The following is an 18,833-nucleotide window of genomic DNA, read 5'->3' as shown; positions in this document are numbered from 1 at the left end:
ACACACACACACACACACACACACACACACACACAGCTTAAAATCTGCAATGCAATGAGTTACTTAATATGGCTCTTGTAGCCATAGCTTTTGTTACTCCCAGCAATTGACTTTCATTTTCTTGATGGTTCTAGTAAGAAGGTATAAGACGTTGACTGTATTATAAGATTTAGCTGTGAATAACTATCACTTTGCTGAGTATAAAGTAGGCCATGTGAGAAGCAGTAAGTGGAGATCTCACTACCTGAATTGTAACAGTTAACTTTCATAATAAACCTCACAATCTTAAGGAAGGGAGAAAAAGAAGGGGTAGATGGAATGTGAGAACTCACAGAGAAAAAGGGAGTAGTACAGTTACACTGAAGGAACTGTAACTAATGTCACAAAGCAAAATGTGTATAAACTGCTGAATGGAAAACTAATTAGCTCTTTAAATTTTCATTTAAACCACCATTAAATGATAACAAATTAAGTATAACATATATGTTCTTACAACTTATCATTAACAACATACAATGGTTGGAATATATATGGGGACTTAATAATTAACACTGGATATAAAAGGATGAAAATGACTATTAAATAAGCTTATTTGATTACTAAAAAAAGACTTTAGTAGGGCAAACAACAATCTCAATTGATCTATTAAAATGATTTCAACAAAAAATTTTTATTAACTGTGTATGTAACCTCCGCATACTATACTTGACACTGTTTTTAAGGAAAACTTATAGGAAATGAGATTTGTGTGAAATTAAAGTTAGCATCTATTTTAGACTCTTATGTGCCATTAGCAAACAATACCTAGTGTGCCAATAACTTGCAATATTAGTATTGTGAGAATATTATAATAGAAGATAATAAAAAGTGAGGGTCATAAAGGAAAAGGGGCACACAGGAGAAAATAATAGTACGTTGCCCTTGAAACACGGATTCTTTTGTTGCTCCAAGATGCCAATAACAAAGAACACCCATCCCTGGGTCACAGGCTCACTTGAGAAATGGCTATACATGTAAAAAAATGCTTTTGCTGGATAATAACAAAAACTTACATCTAACTCAGTGCTTACAGTGGAACGGGCACTGTTTTCCAGATTGATTATGTTTTCATTCTTTTAATTATTTATATACCGTTTCCCCGAAAATAAGACATTGTCTTATATTAATTTTTGCTCCCAAAGATGCACTAGGTCTTACTTTCAGGGGATGTCTTATTTTTCCATGAAGAACACGGTACACATTTATTGTTTTATTAAAAGAGACCTCACACTTCCTGTCTGCTCTGGCTGCACTGCGGCCAACAGTGAGCTCCGCGGCTACAGTCCAGAGTCACGGTAGCTTTGGGGGGGCTTATTTTCGGGAAGGTCTTATTTTCGGGGGGGATGCCTTATATTTCAGTGAGAGGCAAATCTTTAAGTCTTATTTTCAGGGGATGTTTTACTTTCAGGGAAACAGGGTACTACCCACTAAGGAGAGAAGAATATTTTGGTTTTTTTTAATTATAAGAGTTCATCTTTTTATACATGTTTTTTTAAAAAATTCCACTGAGTGAAGGAGCCAAAAACTATACTCAGCACTCACCCACACTTTACCTTATTTAATCTTTATAACTCAGTAAGGCAGTAGTTACACTGTATTATCTCCATTTTACAGTAAATACATTTCTCCCAGGGTCATCCTGGAAATCAAATTAAAATTCCAAACCAATCTAATTATTTTTCTTTCATCATGACTGGGTTTCAGTTTAGCTTGGCTCAAGATAAACTCCTGAATTTTTCATTCATTACCAAGTCAAGGTTGGTATTTGGTATTACTAAAAATGTGCATTTTTAAAGCTACTTTTTAAAAAGTCTTATTTGCAGATATATTCCCTAGATTCACATTTCATATTAGTAGCACACTAACCTATCATTCAACTAATAACATGAACTTTTATAGAATAAGGTGTAAGACACTCTTTCTCAAGTGACATATGTATGTATCACGGTACATTCAAGTGAATAAGAAAAACCCTACTTAACTAAACCAATACGTTAAAGTCAAGTAGGCATTTCAGCAGTAATCAGTAGCTGCTGATGCAGCACTAGTGTGGTTAAAAGGGTTCCTGCCTCAAAGCCATGCAATCTAATTAGACAACACTGCTAAAGAACTCTGGGGCAAAGGAACCAGAAGGAAAGGATCATGAGTATTAACCAAATGACCATCAACTTAAGCTTGATCTGGTTCTTCAAGGTTGAAAAAATATAAAGTATGACATAGAGAAAACAGAGCTCATAAAAAGTGCCACCAAAGAACATATGGAAATCTAACAAAAATGAAGTAGAAATAGTTTGCATTAAGTAATGCAAAATAATCTGTTATTTCATTGCACATACAGTGTTGTGGCCTTTTCTCCCTTACGTAGATACAAAGATTATTCACACATAAATTCAATATGAAATTAATCAAAGTAAAAGTGATTTCAATGACTTGATAGGCCTGTTAATAAATTTTCTAGCTGTCTAGCAACTTAATGCCATTAATTCTCTCTACCCTCTATTCAAGTGAATATAAGAATGTATTACTTCTACTCTAGCACAAATTCTAAGAGTTCTAATTTTTAAAATAGGTTTTATAATACTATTACTCAGCCATTCTCCCTTCAAATTCTCCTTGCTTCTACATCAGTGGTTCTCAATGTAAGGCTGCAACCCTTTAATACAGTTCCTCATGTTGTGATGACCCCCCAACCATAAAATTATTTTCATTGCTACTTCATAACTGTTATTTTGCTACTGTTATGAATCAGACGACCCCCACAAAAAGGGTCACAGGTTGAGAACTGCTGTTCTACATTAACAAACAAGTGATATACTTATAACAGGGAAACAACAAAAAACAAAAAGGATATTCTTAAAGAAACAGGCAGCTAAACAATGCCTATTCTAGCTGAAACTCAGAGATTAATGCCATGTATTTCTAAGATCACTTCTTTTGTCATTCCTATCATAATCTAAAGGGGCCTTGGCCGTGAGTTACATATTAGCTTGCTAACTGCAAGGCCAGCAATTTGAAACCACCAGCAGAAGATGAGGCTTTCTACTCCTGTAATGATTTAGTCTCTGAAACTCATAGGGGCAGTTCTACTCTGTTTTATGGGGTCTCAATGACTTGATGGCAATTTTTGATTTTGGATCATGCTAAAAACTGCTTTCACCTCTCATTGTAGATTATCTAAATATGAAAAAAAGACTTGTGATATAAACAGAAAATTCAATATCCTATTTTAAAATCATTTAAAGAATCAAGAGTTTAATGAAGCTTAATCTTTTAAGGAGCCCTAGTTGTATAATGGTTAAGCACTTGGTTGTTCATCAAAAAGTTAAGCCGAACCAGCCACTCTAGGGAAAAAACAGATATGGTGGGGCAAGAGTCTTGAAAAGTCTTGCTATCAGGCAGAGACCATTGTAATCCTGATTATGTTGGATTGAACTCAATACTTGGCCAGTTGACCACCCCGTAGAGCAGCCTGAATTTGTTCTGGGTGCAAGTATCACTTACTTGTACCATGACAGAAATTTCTACCCTGCCTTTTTGAATGTTGACGGGGGTCTTTTTTTTCTTAGTCATTATTTTTATTATTATGATTTTATCCTTACCACCTTATTTCTATTTTAAAAAAATTTTCTGTTGGTTTTCAGTTTGTGAAGTACAGGAGGAGTGGATACATTGTGATAATAACTGATAAAAGGGGTTATGGGGAATGTAGGGGTGGCGGGGAGTATACAATGATGGCAGGAGGGGTTGGGAGCACTAGAACTGATTGTGAATGCACAACTCATTTTAAAGGAACTTTAACCATTGGAGGAGGTGTTCTAAAATTGATGTAATGATTGTATAATTCTTGTTATGATTGAACGATTGATTGTATGATATGTAAATTGTGTGCCAATAAAATTGTTGGGAACAAAGAAAAAAGATGTGGTGGTATGTTTCCACTAAAATTTATAGACTTGGAAACTCTATGAGGAATTTTCCCCTTTCCTCTAGAGTCTTTGAATCAGAACGGACACAGTAATAGATTTCCCCCCCCTTAATCTTTACTCTTAATGGCTCACTAAATAAATATACTAAAGACAGGTTACCACAGAGATTAGAATTCTCCATGCTACATTTTTTTTTTGTCTCCAGACTACTGCCTATTCTCAGTAAAATCTCGATACCAAATAACATTTCTTCTTTTCATTTTTATCCAGTAAGTATACTGAGCAACATATTATAAGCAAGAGCACTGAACATACACTTACTTTTCAGCAAAATCTTCACCTCACCGTTTTCTTTTTTGATCTCATTCATTACTTTATGTTTCTTCTTCTCCCTCTCTTTTTCTTTTTCTCTCTCTTTGATTTTGTCTTTGATTTTATCTGAAAGACAACAAAAAGATATGGGATTTACAATTATTACAATATTGTTTTTCTGCAGAAGCTATTATACAATTTCAGAATGGAAATAACTATGCCTACTTTTAATCCACTCAGGTTGTAGGGAATAAGCAATTCTAAATTTTTTTCATAAACTGAATAGAAATTATACATAATATATCATGTATTTTTGAAAATTGTTTAAATTTCATTTACATGATTATTCTTCACTGACTTTGTATCAACTTTTAAAAAGTGGCAATCTTTAAATGAGGTAGCAAACTATAGTAGAAAAAGCCTGAAAGTTGAATTTAGGGTTATCTGGACTTAAAACATTGAAAAATCTACTGAATCTCACTTTTCTAATCTGTAAATGGTGTTTGATATTTTATAACTCTAAGAGTTAATATAAAAATTAAATGAAAGACCTAAAATAACTACTTAGGGCCTAGTACAAATAAAACTAGATATTTAACTCTTATACTCTTAAAAAAAGAATATGACTGATCTGGCTGCCTGGTGTAATATTAATATAAAGAGACATCTAAGAATCATTCACCTGTATTCTGAACATTCAAACCTTATGACAAACAATGGACTTTGTCTGAAAAAACAGAACAAACTTCAAGACTTAGGTTCCCCTAGCAAGACAGAGTGACATTAAAACCAAGTTGATATCTTCTCCCTAAAATGCTTAACCTAAATTGAACCAGAAAATACAAAATAACTTTTGAAAATAAAAATAGCAAAGTTGAAAATCTCAGAGGGTTCAAGATAAAGTTGATGTAATCTTCCAACAAACAAATCAACAAGAAATGAAAAATAAGGTGAAAACAAGGTGACCTGGATGGTCTGTCTATTCAAGGATTCCACGATTAAAGTAATTAAAATTTCAGAAAAAGGGATTGTATAGAGAACATCAATTAAATAATAGAAGAAAATTTCCCAGGAAAGGTGTCCCTAGATTAAAAGATTTAACCATAGGTGAATACAAAAAAATGCAAGCCCCACCTTCTACACATTAGGTACACCATCATGAAATTTTTAAACACCAAGACAAGGTTTTCTACTCCTGTAAAGAATTACAGCCTTAGAAACCCACTGAGGCATTTGTACTTTGCCTTAGAGGTCACTATGGGTAAGAAAGGACTCGATATATATATATATATATATATATATATATATATATATATATATACACATAGATGTACAGAAAGAGACATAAAGGAGGAACTCTGGTGGCATAATGGTTAAGTTCTGAGCTGCTAACTGCAGGGTCAGCAGGTCTTGCAACCACCAATAACTCTGTAGGAAATAGATGGAGTTTTCTGCTCCTGTAAAGAATTACTCTCAGAAACTCACAGGGCCAGATCTCCCATGTCCTACAAGTCAAAATTCACTCGATGGCAGTGAGTGAGTGAAGGTATATAGAAAAGATTCTAAAAGCCTTGGGGTTGGGGTACAGATCACACATAACAGATCTGGTACCAGTATGCAACTATACTCCTCACAGCAACTGTAGATGCTAGAATATTAACTTTAAGATTGTACGTGAAAATAATTTCTAACTTAGAATCCTAGAGTCTGTCAAGCTATCAATATATCAAGGGAGAATATATGTAGACAAGCAAAAGTTAAAATTTAACACACACACACACACACACACACACACACACACACACACTTTTAGGTAGTTACCTGAGAATGTACTCAAGTAAATTAAAGAGTAAAACAAAAAAGGAAGAAGACGTGAGTGAGATCCAGGAAACAGGGATCCACACAAAAGACTACATAAGATACATCAGGAGAAAGGCTGTACAGTTAGTACAGTTAGGTGTCTTAAATATCTAATGCTGGTATAACAGAAATACAAGTGAGGGCGTTAACAAACAGAATTTTATTCTCTCACAGTTTAGAAGGCTGGAAGTCCAAATTCAGGCTACTGGCTACATACGAAGGCTTTCTCTTTCTGCTGACTCTGAGGGAAAGTTCTTGCCATCAATCTTTCTCTTGAGTCCAGATACTTCCCCAGTGCTAGGACCCCACATCAAAGGGCATGTTCCACTCCTGGCTGCTCTTTCTTGTTGGTTGTGAGTTCCTGCCTCTCAGATTTGCTACTCTCTCTTCCAGCCTTTTACAAAACATGATGCAAGGCACATCCTTTACACAGGATCAGAGCAGTGGCCTGAGTCAGGATGTTACACCACCCCCTAATTCCTTTATATTGGATCGGTGATGGTCACACATCACTTTACGTCACAGGGGATGATTACACCATTACGTAACTGCCAAACCACTGAGAATTATGACCCAAATAAGCTGATGCATACTTGGGGGAATACAATTCAATCCATGATAGAGTGTAACCAGTTCAGGAGGAAGTGGAGGAAAGGAGTACTATAAAAATGTGATCTACAGAAAAAAGGAACTTTCATAGTACCTCTTATCACAAAATACAACAAAGTGGCAGAAAATGTTATGTACTGTATAGATTCGTTTATAAGCCGAGCTTTCCAAGACATTTAAAATGCAGTTTTTGTGGTAAAATTAGGTGCTTTGCCTGATATTCAGGTCAGCTGATACTTGAGTATATATGGTCATTAAAATATGTAATTGGAAAAAAGAAGCAACCCTTACCTATACAAACACCAAGATTTCTAAACAGAAAAGGATCTCTGAAGTGCCACTGAACAGTGGTTGCTGTGTCATAAGCAACCCTGGTGACATATTAGGCTGTGTGCTGCTAACCTCAGCAGTTTGAGCCCACCAGCCACTCCATGGGGAAAAAAATGAGGCTTTCTGCTCCTGTAAAGGTGGTACAGCCTCCAAAAACTCATAGAGGTCATTCTAATCTGTCCTAGAGGGTCACTATGAGTTGGAATTGACTTGATCGCAGTAAGTGTGAGTTTGTTTGATTGAGTTAACAAAGATTTGTACAATTATATAAAAATATGGAAAGAAATGCTAATTTTTAAAAGGGCTAAATTCTTATGTATTTTTAACAATATGAGCAGGAATGAAAATTTTCCACAAAATTTTTAAGCACCTTTGTACAATATGTACCTACCAGAGAGCAATAAAATTGATTATATTGATCAATACAATCAATAATATTATTTTATATAAAATATGGAATGAAAACAGATGAAAGTCGGATTTGGGAAGCGGTAGAAAAAACTAGAGATTACTTATAATACTTTCAGTATTGATTTTTTAAATTAAATTTTACTTTTAAAATTTATAAAGATATTGTAGAACCCCCCAAAATCTATTAACCCTAGACTAATCCTGAGAAAGCATCAAATAAATCCAATGGAAGGATAGTCTGAGAAAAAACCTCACTACACCCATTCCTCACTTATCAACATGGTTAGGTTCCAAAAATCAGGTTACATGAAAACCTGCATTATGTGAAAATACCTGACTGACTTTCTTGCCTGCTGTCACTGCAGTCAGTGCTACCCAACGGGGGTAGCAGAACAGGATCATGCAGGCTACAGACTGCCTTGGGAAGTGGCTTCCAACTCTCCCCAATTCAAAGTGCTCTTCTGTTCCCTTTAACCTGCAATTACCACATCCTCCTCCTCTTCCTCCTCTCTGCCTGTACCTCCATGATCTCAACTCCAGCAATGAATTCTCCTCCCTTAGACCCCTTTCCCCTCCAGTATGCCTTCAGAATAGCCCAAACCACCTGTCCCTCCTGCACTTTAGCCAGCCAGTTCACTTTCTGCATGCCATAGCACCTAGAGTTAAGTTCTATCAGTTTCTTCAGGTGCACAGAGAATGCTTCCAGGGCCACCTCCTCACTGAAATGCCCACTACTCCTTTTTCCCCTGGAACTTTAGTGATTCCACTCACACACCTGGCTCCCGTAGCCTCCCTCTCCCCCTGTCGCCCTGATTTCAGACAACTTGCTCTGGATGTTACAGTCTCCTGTGTGGGCTCCCTTTCCCCCACTTCTGCACTCCAGCCCAAACCTCCCCCCACTCCTACACTGAGAGTCTGCCTCCCCCTTGTTTAGACACTGCTTCTGAAGCCCAAACCCCACCTTCTACCCAACAGACCAACCAATGGAGCCCATCTAAGGAGGTGGGTACCTCCAGTCCACCCCACCCAGTAGACCTACACTACCCTCAGCTAGACTTGTGACTGTGGTTACAGGGATCCTCTGTATCCCCAAGGCCCACTCAACCCGGATCTTCAGCCAACAGACCCTCCAGCTGCTTCTCCTGTACCCTATGGGGAAGCCCTATGCTACAGGGCCTGGTGCATTCAATTGTCTGGTTAGGGCTGAGCAGATTCACCCCTCCAAATGGTACTGCCCAAAGTTCACCCTCATTCTCACCCCCAACCTGGCTCCTTCTGCCCATTCTCCTGGAGGAGGGGCCTGGGCCCACTCCAGTACTGCTTCTTGTGTGGACAATTGCCTGCTGGGTAGATCTTTTTACCACTATAAAAATGTGAAGTGCTAGATAATGAGATAGTCACTAAGTGAGGAGTTGGTGGAGTGTCCTTCAAACAGTTATGACTATCAACAATAAGTAGTTACATAATGGATAAAGAGTAGCTACTGATGCTGTACAACTAAACACCTCATGGGATTTGGCTTCTTGAATTAGAGGTTTAGGGTAATGGTTTCATGGGACATCCCAGTAAAATAGCCTAAGAATGTGGTTAGTGCCTCTGGACCTTAAAAGCTTGCAAGTAGCCATTCGTCGAGTACAATAATTGATCTATATTTTTCTGGAGCAACAAAGGATTAAAGAGAATCAGGAATAGGAAAGAGATATAAAATGTGTGGCTAACTGACTTCAAGAACTGCCTCCTTTGCCCTGAGACCAGGATAGGGAGGTGTGTGGCTACCATCACTGAATTTTATTATCGAAGATTATATAGAAAAATCTTGAAGAAAATGTAGAAAAGAATCTCAAAATCTCATGGACTCTAAAACTGGACCCAAAGAGGATGGATGAACCCCTGAAACCACTGTCCTGAGATAATCTTTATAAGCTTTAAACAAGGTACTCTATGATATCTTCTTAAAATTGAAAAGTTTGTCTAAACAACAACAAAAAGACAGAAAAAATGACTTTCAGCATTTTAATAACTATCTATCCGGGATCAAAGTAACAACAGCAACTCAAAAGATTACACAGGAATCTTGGTGGTGAGTTTACGTTAGTAAAGGAGGTGCAACTTGGGAGTGTGAGAGTGGTTGCCTAACTCAAAGAATGTGAATGCCGTTAAGTATAAATGTAAAAATTGTTTAATTGGTGTATCATTTGCTGCATGCATTCTCAACAACAAAATAAATAAAATTTAGGGGAGAAGAGAAAAAAAGAAGCCCAAAAAACAGTTGTAGCCAAGATCTAGTAAGACATAATGCTGAAATATAATGTAGGGTCCTAGATGAGTAGAAGAAAAAGGACAAACTTGGAAAAAATGTATAAAGTAAATATCTTAGTTAATAGTAAAGTATCAAATAGTACATTACTCAAGATAAATATATTATAATACGTTTTTTAAATAGAGGAAACAGGGTCTGAGGTACATGAGAACTCTACAACTTTTCTATAAATCTTTAATTACTCTAAAAGATTTTCTTAAAAACATTTATAAACGCAAAACTCAATTATGAAGATAGACACACGTCTTTGTATAACTTTACCTTGCCACAAGCAGCGCTCTAAGACACACTTAAGTAATATGAACAAGGACCTAGAAATAAGTGTATTTTGTTTAAAATAAGCTACATATTATTTTTTGTAAGTAGATACAAAAAAGTATATGCAAAAAATTAGGTAAACTCACAGAATAGGTCTGGAATGAGAAAAACAAACACCTTACAAGTTTTAAACCTGAGAAAGGAAGAAAGGGAATCTCTGACTTTTATTTCACATACTTCCAAATTATGTGAAATTTCTAAAACCGAAATGAATACACTACATATAATTACAATGCTAACTATCTCTCCTAAAATAATTGATAATTATGTTCAGACCAAAATATGAGGGTAAGTAAAAAACTACTGTTGTAAAATCAAAGAAGCCTTTATTATACAAAATGCAAAGCTGTTTTTCAACATATCCTTCATCTAGATCTACATACTCTAAAGGGCTGTACTTCCATCTCTCTAATCCATCCCCTAAGAATTCTGAGGCCTTTGATTTTATACCACATCAAAACAGCAGTTTGGGCAACCTCCAGGAACTTAAATCTTGTTCCTTTGATATATTCAGAGTTTGGGGAACAAAAAGAAGTCTGAAAAGGAAAGACCAGAGTTGTAGAATCCATGGGATAAGGTTTCCCAACAAATTTCCATCAGACAGCCCTTACTAACTTTGAAGAATATCATGATTGATAAAAATGTCTTGGCACAACTTTTCTTGCCTTTTTCTCAGCAACGCTGTTTTCAATTTTTGTTATGTTTCTTCATAACAATTCTCCCATGATTGTCCTGTGTCTTCCAGAAATTATATCAGGATAGTCCTTTGGGATTCCTAAAAACAATTGCTTTAACCTTCTAAGCTGATCTCTCTTCCTTGAATTTAACTGGCCCAGAAGCGCTCCCTTGAAAGCCACTGTTTTGATTGGAGGTTTTTTTGTGGTATTTGTTTTTGAGGTACCCTGAGACTAAGACAAGTGTATTATTAACAAGAGAACTTGCCTACATCCATCCACTGATTGTAGAGGCATTTCAAAACACATTTTGTTAAATCCATGCACGTATGAACTGGAACTCTGGTAGCAGTATTTTTAAATTACATTCTGTTATGTAAGAATGATGTGGGGAGATGTGTCTGACTTCTGTCTTCACTACGGGAAGGAAAATCAAATTCATTAGTCTAAGGCAAATTCCAATTCTAAGGCACTCTCTAATTCTCTGCTGTGTCAACAATTCATTGAACTGGCTACATAGAACTCAGACAATAAGATTATGGGGTGTATTAGAGAAGCTAAGAGGTTACAATTTCAGATCAGAAACAGGACACAGTTTTTCGGTCAAGATAGCCTCCTGCCAGCCAGGCACTCAGCAGACTTCTCTCTGGTCTTAGACCTATAGCCACATGGCCCGATGGCCTATGCTTGGAAATGCTGTAAGTCTCTTTTAGCACTGCCAATAAATGCCTCAAAGTACACTCCCCTTAACCCTAAGCTTTAGCCAGCTGACTCAGTTCAAGCTCTGTGGGTCAGAAAACCTAGCTCCCTGATTAAGAGTGTGAAGGCAACTCACTCTTCAAGCACACCTCTGGCCAGAAGGCACTGAACTTTTTGGATCCATCAGCTGGGAAGTCCAATGTCTGTTTTATGCTTTTGGTGCTGCCTTTGTTGCTACTACTTTTCTGCTGCTCCCCTGTTATCACAGCTCTATCTCCAGGATTAATCCGGTTCAGCATGCAGAGATCTTGGGGTCTAAAGGGCACAACCCACTTCTAACTATTCTTTCTTGATAGTAATGAGATACAGTATCCCCATTCTTGCTTCTGAGCTGACTCATTTAAAACCCGGTGGGTTGAGAAAATGATCAATCTCTCATTAGATTTCTTGTTCTAATCAACTGGCTGAGCCTCTGCTTTCAGTTGTCCCAGATATAAATTCCCATTATTAAATTCCTCCCAGCTGAATTGAATAGAATCTAATTGTTTGGGCCTCTTCATCATTAAGGGGCCAGTAGAAGTTTCTGTTGATCCACCCAACCTCCTGTAGTGCTGCATTAGAGCTTATAAACTTCATTAATGTCCATTATATTCATCTCATTTCTTAAACCATCTAAAAATCTTCTGACCTGCTGTGCTAAGTTCTTTTCCAACATCCTCTTCCCATTCTCCTATGAATTACCATTATGTTTCATGTACCTATAAAACCCCTGGGGGCAAAGCTGTGTCAAGAAATCTGACATGACCTTTCAGACTAATGTCTGTTTACACATATCTGATTAGCCTGGTCTCACTCAGTTATTTGATGTGTGCTACAGGACTATGGCTTAAAAGAGTTATCTCAAGTAATTCAATCTACCACATATATGTACATGTTTATACTCACATATGCATGTGCTTGAAAAATTCTTAGGAAATTTCCATTTTCTTTTAATTCCAATTTTCCATGAACTTTCCTAAGTTCCCTTGTATTTTTAACATAAAACAATATATTACAAGGAAAGGGATAAAAAATAGTTCAATATAAAACACTGAACTAACATATAACACTATACGTGAAAGTCTTAAAGAGAAAGTTATGATAAATTATGTATTAATTTTAAATGTTTTTACACATATTTCTTATTAATTAAAAAAAGAAGTCTTATACTTTGACACCAATTATACCAATTATACCAATGTTTTGATACCAATGTCTTAAACTCTGACACCATTATACCAATGTTTTGATATAAAGTGTTTTGGGATTTTTAATCCTATTCTTATTAATAGAAATAACATAAACATCCACCCTGGAGGTTCTCAAAAAACGCTTTCAACTACAATACATTCATGCACCACAGCTTTGTCTGCCTTGGACGTGTGTCATAATTCACGCTGTAATAATGCAATCCATGAAATCAGTTGGTCTGCCAAACCAAGATTAAGTACAGCTGGAAACAGATCAGAGAACAGGCAGGAAGCAGAAGAAAACAAAAAATGGTACAGATTATTTAAAGTGGGAGCCAGAAGGGACAGTAGGGCAATAAAAGTGGAAAGAACAGAAACTGAAAATAAAAGAAGACGATATTATAAAAAGACTGCATACACAGTGAACGGAGAAAGGAGGAATTAGGTTCCTACACAGCTACTGAAGACTGCCAGATCTAACGGCTTCTTGGACCTTTTTCTTGAACCTCACAGCAACATTACTGACTCCTTCCTCAAAACTTCTTCATAAATTTCAGTAAAACTACTGCCCTATTTCATCAGTAATTTATAATCCAAACCTGCACATTCCCCCTACCCCCAGGGAGATCTGGCCTCAGTATGCTTCTCTCTTCTTTCTCTGAAAATTCACTCCCATGATTTAAAGTTTAAATTTTAAACTATAACTTCTATGAAAATGAATCCTCAAACCAATATCCCAACTCATCTACTCCACCAAGCTCCACTACTTTATCTCATGAGATATATTTAACATCAAAATTACAATTTTTCTTATATAAAATAAGTAGGTCCAAGTTCACCTTTCAGTTCCCTATTTGTATTAATGGCACACTACCCTCCAACATCTAAATACAAAATTATTCTCTTCTCAGTAGCCTTTAATAATTCCTCTGAGTTTTCCTCTAACATTAAATCCTTTGCCCGACGGAGTCTATTTTTCTGTTGAAGTACTTCCAACCTTTTTTTCTCTCTTTCCCTGATCATCACTTTGCAGGAGAAAGATGTAGCTTTCTACTCCTGTGAAGAGTCAGTCTTGGATATCGTCAAGGGCAGTATGAGTCAGAATTGACTCAATGGCATTGAGTCTGAATTGCTTTTTCTCGTTACCTTAGAGGATTCTTATCATTTCTTGAAAGAAGTGGTATCTCTACCTGTAATTTCTCTTTAAAAATGAAGTAAACATAGCAATCAAAGGGTGAAAGAAAATCGTCACTTAAAAGTACATCTTATCACTCACTCTCTTCTACTTAAAATAAAGCATGAAAAGCAACCCCTGCTTACCTCTGCCAACTTAAGAAGAGAAAATCCCTGGTTTCCTGTTCAGTAATCTTTAGTCAAGACTTAGCTTATCTTTTAACCTTCCTTCTACTACTTACCCACATTTCTATATATACACCTGATTGGAAATTCATCATTCCACACCTGCCTTACTCCAGTAATTTTGCTCATGTCAGTTAGGGTAGTGGTTTTCAACTTTCCTAATGCCGCGGCCCTTTAAAACAGTTCCTCATGTGTGGTGGCCCCCCAACCATAAAATGATTTTCGTTGCTTCTTCATAACTGTAATTTTGCTAGTTATGAATCGGATGACCCCTGTGAAAGGGTTGTTCGCCCCCCCCCCCAAAGGGGTTACGACCCACAGGTTGAGAATCGCTGAGTTAGAGCTAGCACCTTTCCTCATCTCAACTTTGCCTGCCAAATCCTACACATTCTGTAAACAGTTGAAATTCTACTTCTTTCATTGAGCATTCCTTGATCTCAGGAACTAGAAATTATCAGTGTCCCTCTCCAGCCTAACAATTTGAATTCTGATCTTTGTGTAACTGCTCTACCTAGCCTACTAGATTGTACACTCTTCCGTGTGTGGTTAGTATATCTTATTCATCTCATATCTTCCATAGAATCTACAATAGTACTTTCCACACCTGATGATAAATATGAATGAATGAAGTTCCCAGGGAGCAACAGAGGAAAAGTGTTATAGAATCTAATTATTAGTTGATAAGGTGTTTTTTTTTGAAGGTTAAACAATAATTTATTGAGGCCTGTCCTCCCAGGCTCCAAGTCACTTTTGCCACTTGTAGATCCTGTGTGGAAGACGGAGGGCAGCAGCGGCACGGAGTACTGCTCGATGAGGCTCAGAGGCTGGAGACGCTGGCTTCCTTGTACTGCAGGAACACGGGCCCGCAGCTCCATCTCTTCATACACTGCCTTCACCCATGCCACCTTCTCTGCCTCCTTCTGCCCGTAATTCTCCTGCAGGACCCGGCGCTGGTCCGGAGAGGCCTGCTGCAAACACTGAATCACCAACCAGCTGCAATTGTTGTCCTGGATGTCAGTGCCAACCTTGCCCATCACTTTGGGGTCACCAAAGAGGCCCAGGTAATCATCCTGGATCTGAAAGTACTCGCCCAACTCCAGCAGGATCTGCTTGGCAATGCCTGCCATGTACGCGCAGCAGCGACGGGGTGGTAAAAGGAGTAGAACGAGGTCTTGTACTTGACTATGGGTTTGTACCTCTTTTGGGGTAAATCTGCTGAGACCCACGTTGCCCTGGGGGGCAGTGATGAGGTCCAGGGTCTGTCCCTTCTCAGTCTGATAGGAACTCTCCAGGGAGAGCTCGAGTAGGTGCAGGTAGTAGGGCTGCCCCCGGCAGTAGAACTTCAACAGGTGGTAGATAGAGGATTCCAGCAGCCTGGCGTCATTGATGGCATCCAGACCTATGCCTGGCTTCTGGTACCAGCAGGGCTGCCCCCGGCGGGTGAGGGATGAATCCATTATGTCATCCAGTATCAGGAGGAAAGCTTGGAGCAACTCCACCCACCAGCCCAAGGTCAGGGCCCGCTGCAGACTGTCAGCGTCCTGCTTCCTGGGCTCCACCAGCGCCTGGAACACAGCCACCACTGTCACACCTCGGTTGTACTTGCTTCCGATAACATTGCATTCTACGACCTTCTTGAACCGGGCAACAGCGTCTCCCGTCTCTGTGTGCCCCAGGTCATCCTCGGTCAGCACTGCGAGCACATGGGAGAAATGCTGGATGAAATTCTGCTTTTCTTGGGCATAAGTATCCACTTTCTGGTCTCCATTCATTCTGAGGAGCAAAATGCTTTGTTCCAAGATGCAAGTTCTTGCTTCTAGTGATAAGGTTCTGAAGGGTTTCTAATCATAGAAAAAGGAACTACTGAAAAAGATAAGCAACAGTAAGAAATGGCTCTTATAACAAGGCTAATTATTTCACCAATTCCACTGCTAGTCTGTCAATTTGTTATACCTGGTAGCTTGTGTGTTGCTATGATGCTGGAAGCTATGTTACTGGTATTTCAAAAGCCAGCAGGGTCACCCAAAGTGAACAGTTCTCAACAGAACAGACTACTAAAAGGAAAGTCCAAAGAGGAATTAGCCACTGAAAACCTTATGCATAGCATTGAAACAGTGTCAGCTGCTGAAGGCCTCATGCAGGGGCCCTCAAACTACAGCCTGAGGGCCGACATGTCGCCCGCCAAGGACATTTATCCAGCCCACCGGGTGTTTTTGCCCCATTTTGGTTTTTACTTCAAAATAAGATATGTGCAGTATGCATAGGAATTTGTTCATAGTTTTTTTTAAACTATAGTCTGGCCCTCCAACTCCAACGGGTCTGAGGGACAGTGAACTGGCCCCCTATTTAAAAAGTTTGAGGACCCTTAGCTTAGTGACTAGAAGCAGAACATTGCCAGAGAAGTGCCAGAAGATGAGCCCCTTAGGTCAGAAGGCACTCAAAATGTGACTGAGGAAGAGCTGCCTTCTCAAAGTAAAGTGGACCATAATGGTGTGAATGGAGTAAAGCCTGTGGAAGCAAAGCCTTCAAGACCTTCATTTGCTGATGGGGCATGACTCATAATAAGAAGAAACAGCTGAAAAATGTATTAATAATTTGAACTTGGAATGTATGAAGCGTGAATCTAGGAAACTTGGAAGTTTTCAAAGCTGAAATGGAATGCATAAAAAAGATTAATATCTTAGGTGATAGTGAGCTGAAATGAATATTGGCCATTTTGAATCAGAAAATCATATCATTTACTATACAAGGAATGACACAATAGAGATAAATGTATTTACATTCATTGCATTCATTATCAGAAAGGACATTTCAAGGTCTTGAAGTACACTATGCTGTCTGTGATAGGATTACATGTGTCCAGATTCAAGGAAATCCAATCAATACTACTGTTCAAAATTATGCTTCAATCACTAAAGCTTATGATGAAGAAACTAAAGATTTCTAATGACTTCAGTTGGAAATTGATCAAATGTGCAATAAAGATACGTTGATATTTATGGCCCAGTGGGATGCACAAGTTGGAAACAAAGAGGAAGGAACAGTAGTTGGAAAATTTGGTCTTGGCGACAGAAAAAAAGCTGGAGTTCAGAGGATAGAATTTGGCAAGACCATGGCAAATATATTTTCATGGCAAATATATTTTTGCAGCAACACAAAAACAGTGACTATATAGGTGGACTTCTCCAGATAGAATACAAATTGACTACATCTGTGGGAAGAACCGATAGAGTAGTTCAATATCAGCAGCTAAAATGAGGGGGAGGGCCAGGGGCTTACTATAAAACATACCACTAAGTGCTCATATGAAAGTGCAAGCTGAAGCTGAAGAATATGGGGGGTGAGAGATGTCAATGAAAACCAAACTACAATCTTGAATTTATCCCACCTGAATTTCTAGAACATCTCAAGTACAGATTTGACACACTGAACACTAATGACAGACCTGATGAGCTGTGAGATGACATCAAGAATATCATCCATGACGAAAGCAAAAGGTCGTTTAAAAGGACAGAAAGAAAATATCAAAGTGGATGCCAGAAGATTCTGAAACTCGCTTTTAATCATAGTGGTTAAGGCAAATGGAAGAAAGGATGAAGTCAAAGAGCTGAACAGACCATTTCAAAGGTCAGCTGGAGATGAAGTAAAATATTATTATTAACATCTTTGCACACAAAGATCTAGAGTTAAAAAAAGAACATACTCAGCATATCTTAAACTGAACTCAAGAAAAAACTCAGGACTTGAGATGCAATAGTGAAAGAAGATTCTGTGGGCAAAATATTGAGTGATGCAAAAACTTCACAAGAATATGGAAAAACTGGCCCCGTTACCAACTGGGTTCACAGCACCACCATCCCCCAGGGGGAATTCACTTCAGAAGACATCACTGAAGCTGCAGCTCAGGAAGAGGGGAAGGGGGACTGGTCTGGTTGGAGCACATGTGAGCCAATGAGGGGGGAAGGGGAAGAAAAGGAAAGAGTGGAGCACATCCGGGCTCGCTGAGCCCTGGGAACAATGTGCCTGTTCGGAACCACAATGCACGGAGATGACCACGGGCCGGGCCCCACCACAGGACATAGTGTTCCTCGTTGACCCATCGCACCACTGAGGACAGCAATGGAGACAAACGGTGGGAATTGTGCCCACCATGAGCTCACCACGACAAACGCCAGCCCTGGGGGCATGCATCAGAGCAGCAGGGGGAACAGAGCGATGAGGTCCTCATGGACAGAGGTGGTGCCGGGGCATGGCACCCCATCAGACTTGACTGGAAAGCACATGTGAAGGAAAACAAACAGACCCTGAACTATTCATACGGTTATATATGTATGCATGTGTGCGTGTTGTTGTTGCAGACATTGTTTTACTTTCTGTTGTTGCTTCCTTGCACTCAGTCTGATGATGGTACATAGCATGTCAACCTGGAAGGGACAGGCGGAATAAACAAGCCAGAAGAGAGAACAACGGGATGACAGATCAGAGGAACATGGGGGTAGGAGAGGGGTGAGGGGGAAGGAAGAGGGTGTTAACAAGCACAGGGACAAGGGAACAACAAGTGATCCAAAATCAATGTCAAGGAGGGTGCAGGAGGCCTTGCAGGGCTGGATCAAGGGCAATGTAACCAAGAGGAATGCATAAAACCTAAATGAAGGCAGAACATGATAGTGGGACAAGAGGAAAGTACAAAGAAATAGAGGAAAGAACTAGGAGGCAAAGAGTAGTCATAGAGATGTAAATACAGGCA

General features: G+C 38.6%; 1 protein-coding gene and 1 pseudogene across 1 annotated transcript in view; both read right to left on the bottom strand.

Moving 5' to 3' along the window:
• RSBN1L (round spermatid basic protein 1 like) overlaps window positions 1-18,833 on the bottom strand; it is a 69,036-nt gene that overhangs the window by 37,019 nt on the left and 13,184 nt on the right. Inside the window, exons 3-4 of the mRNA XM_004702790.3 lie at window positions 14,835-15,859; window positions 4,287-4,403 (exon numbers count right to left, since the gene is read on the bottom strand). Coding sequence (XP_004702847.1) covers window positions 4,287-4,403; window positions 14,835-15,859 — 1,142 coding nt within the window. The remainder of the gene's footprint in view (window positions 1-4,286; window positions 4,404-14,834; window positions 15,860-18,833) is intronic.
• Window positions 14,831-15,858, bottom strand: LOC115869213 (annotated as a pseudogene).

This window comes from Echinops telfairi, unplaced genomic scaffold, assembly GCF_000313985.2.
Source record: "Echinops telfairi isolate 266 unplaced genomic scaffold, ASM31398v2 ScPeMD7_23;HRSCAF=83, whole genome shotgun sequence".
Classification (NCBI taxonomy): Eukaryota; Metazoa; Chordata; class Mammalia; order Afrosoricida; family Tenrecidae; genus Echinops; species Echinops telfairi.
The sequence above is the reverse complement of the archived record's forward strand: the minus strand, read 5'-3'. Positions and strand labels throughout refer to the sequence as shown.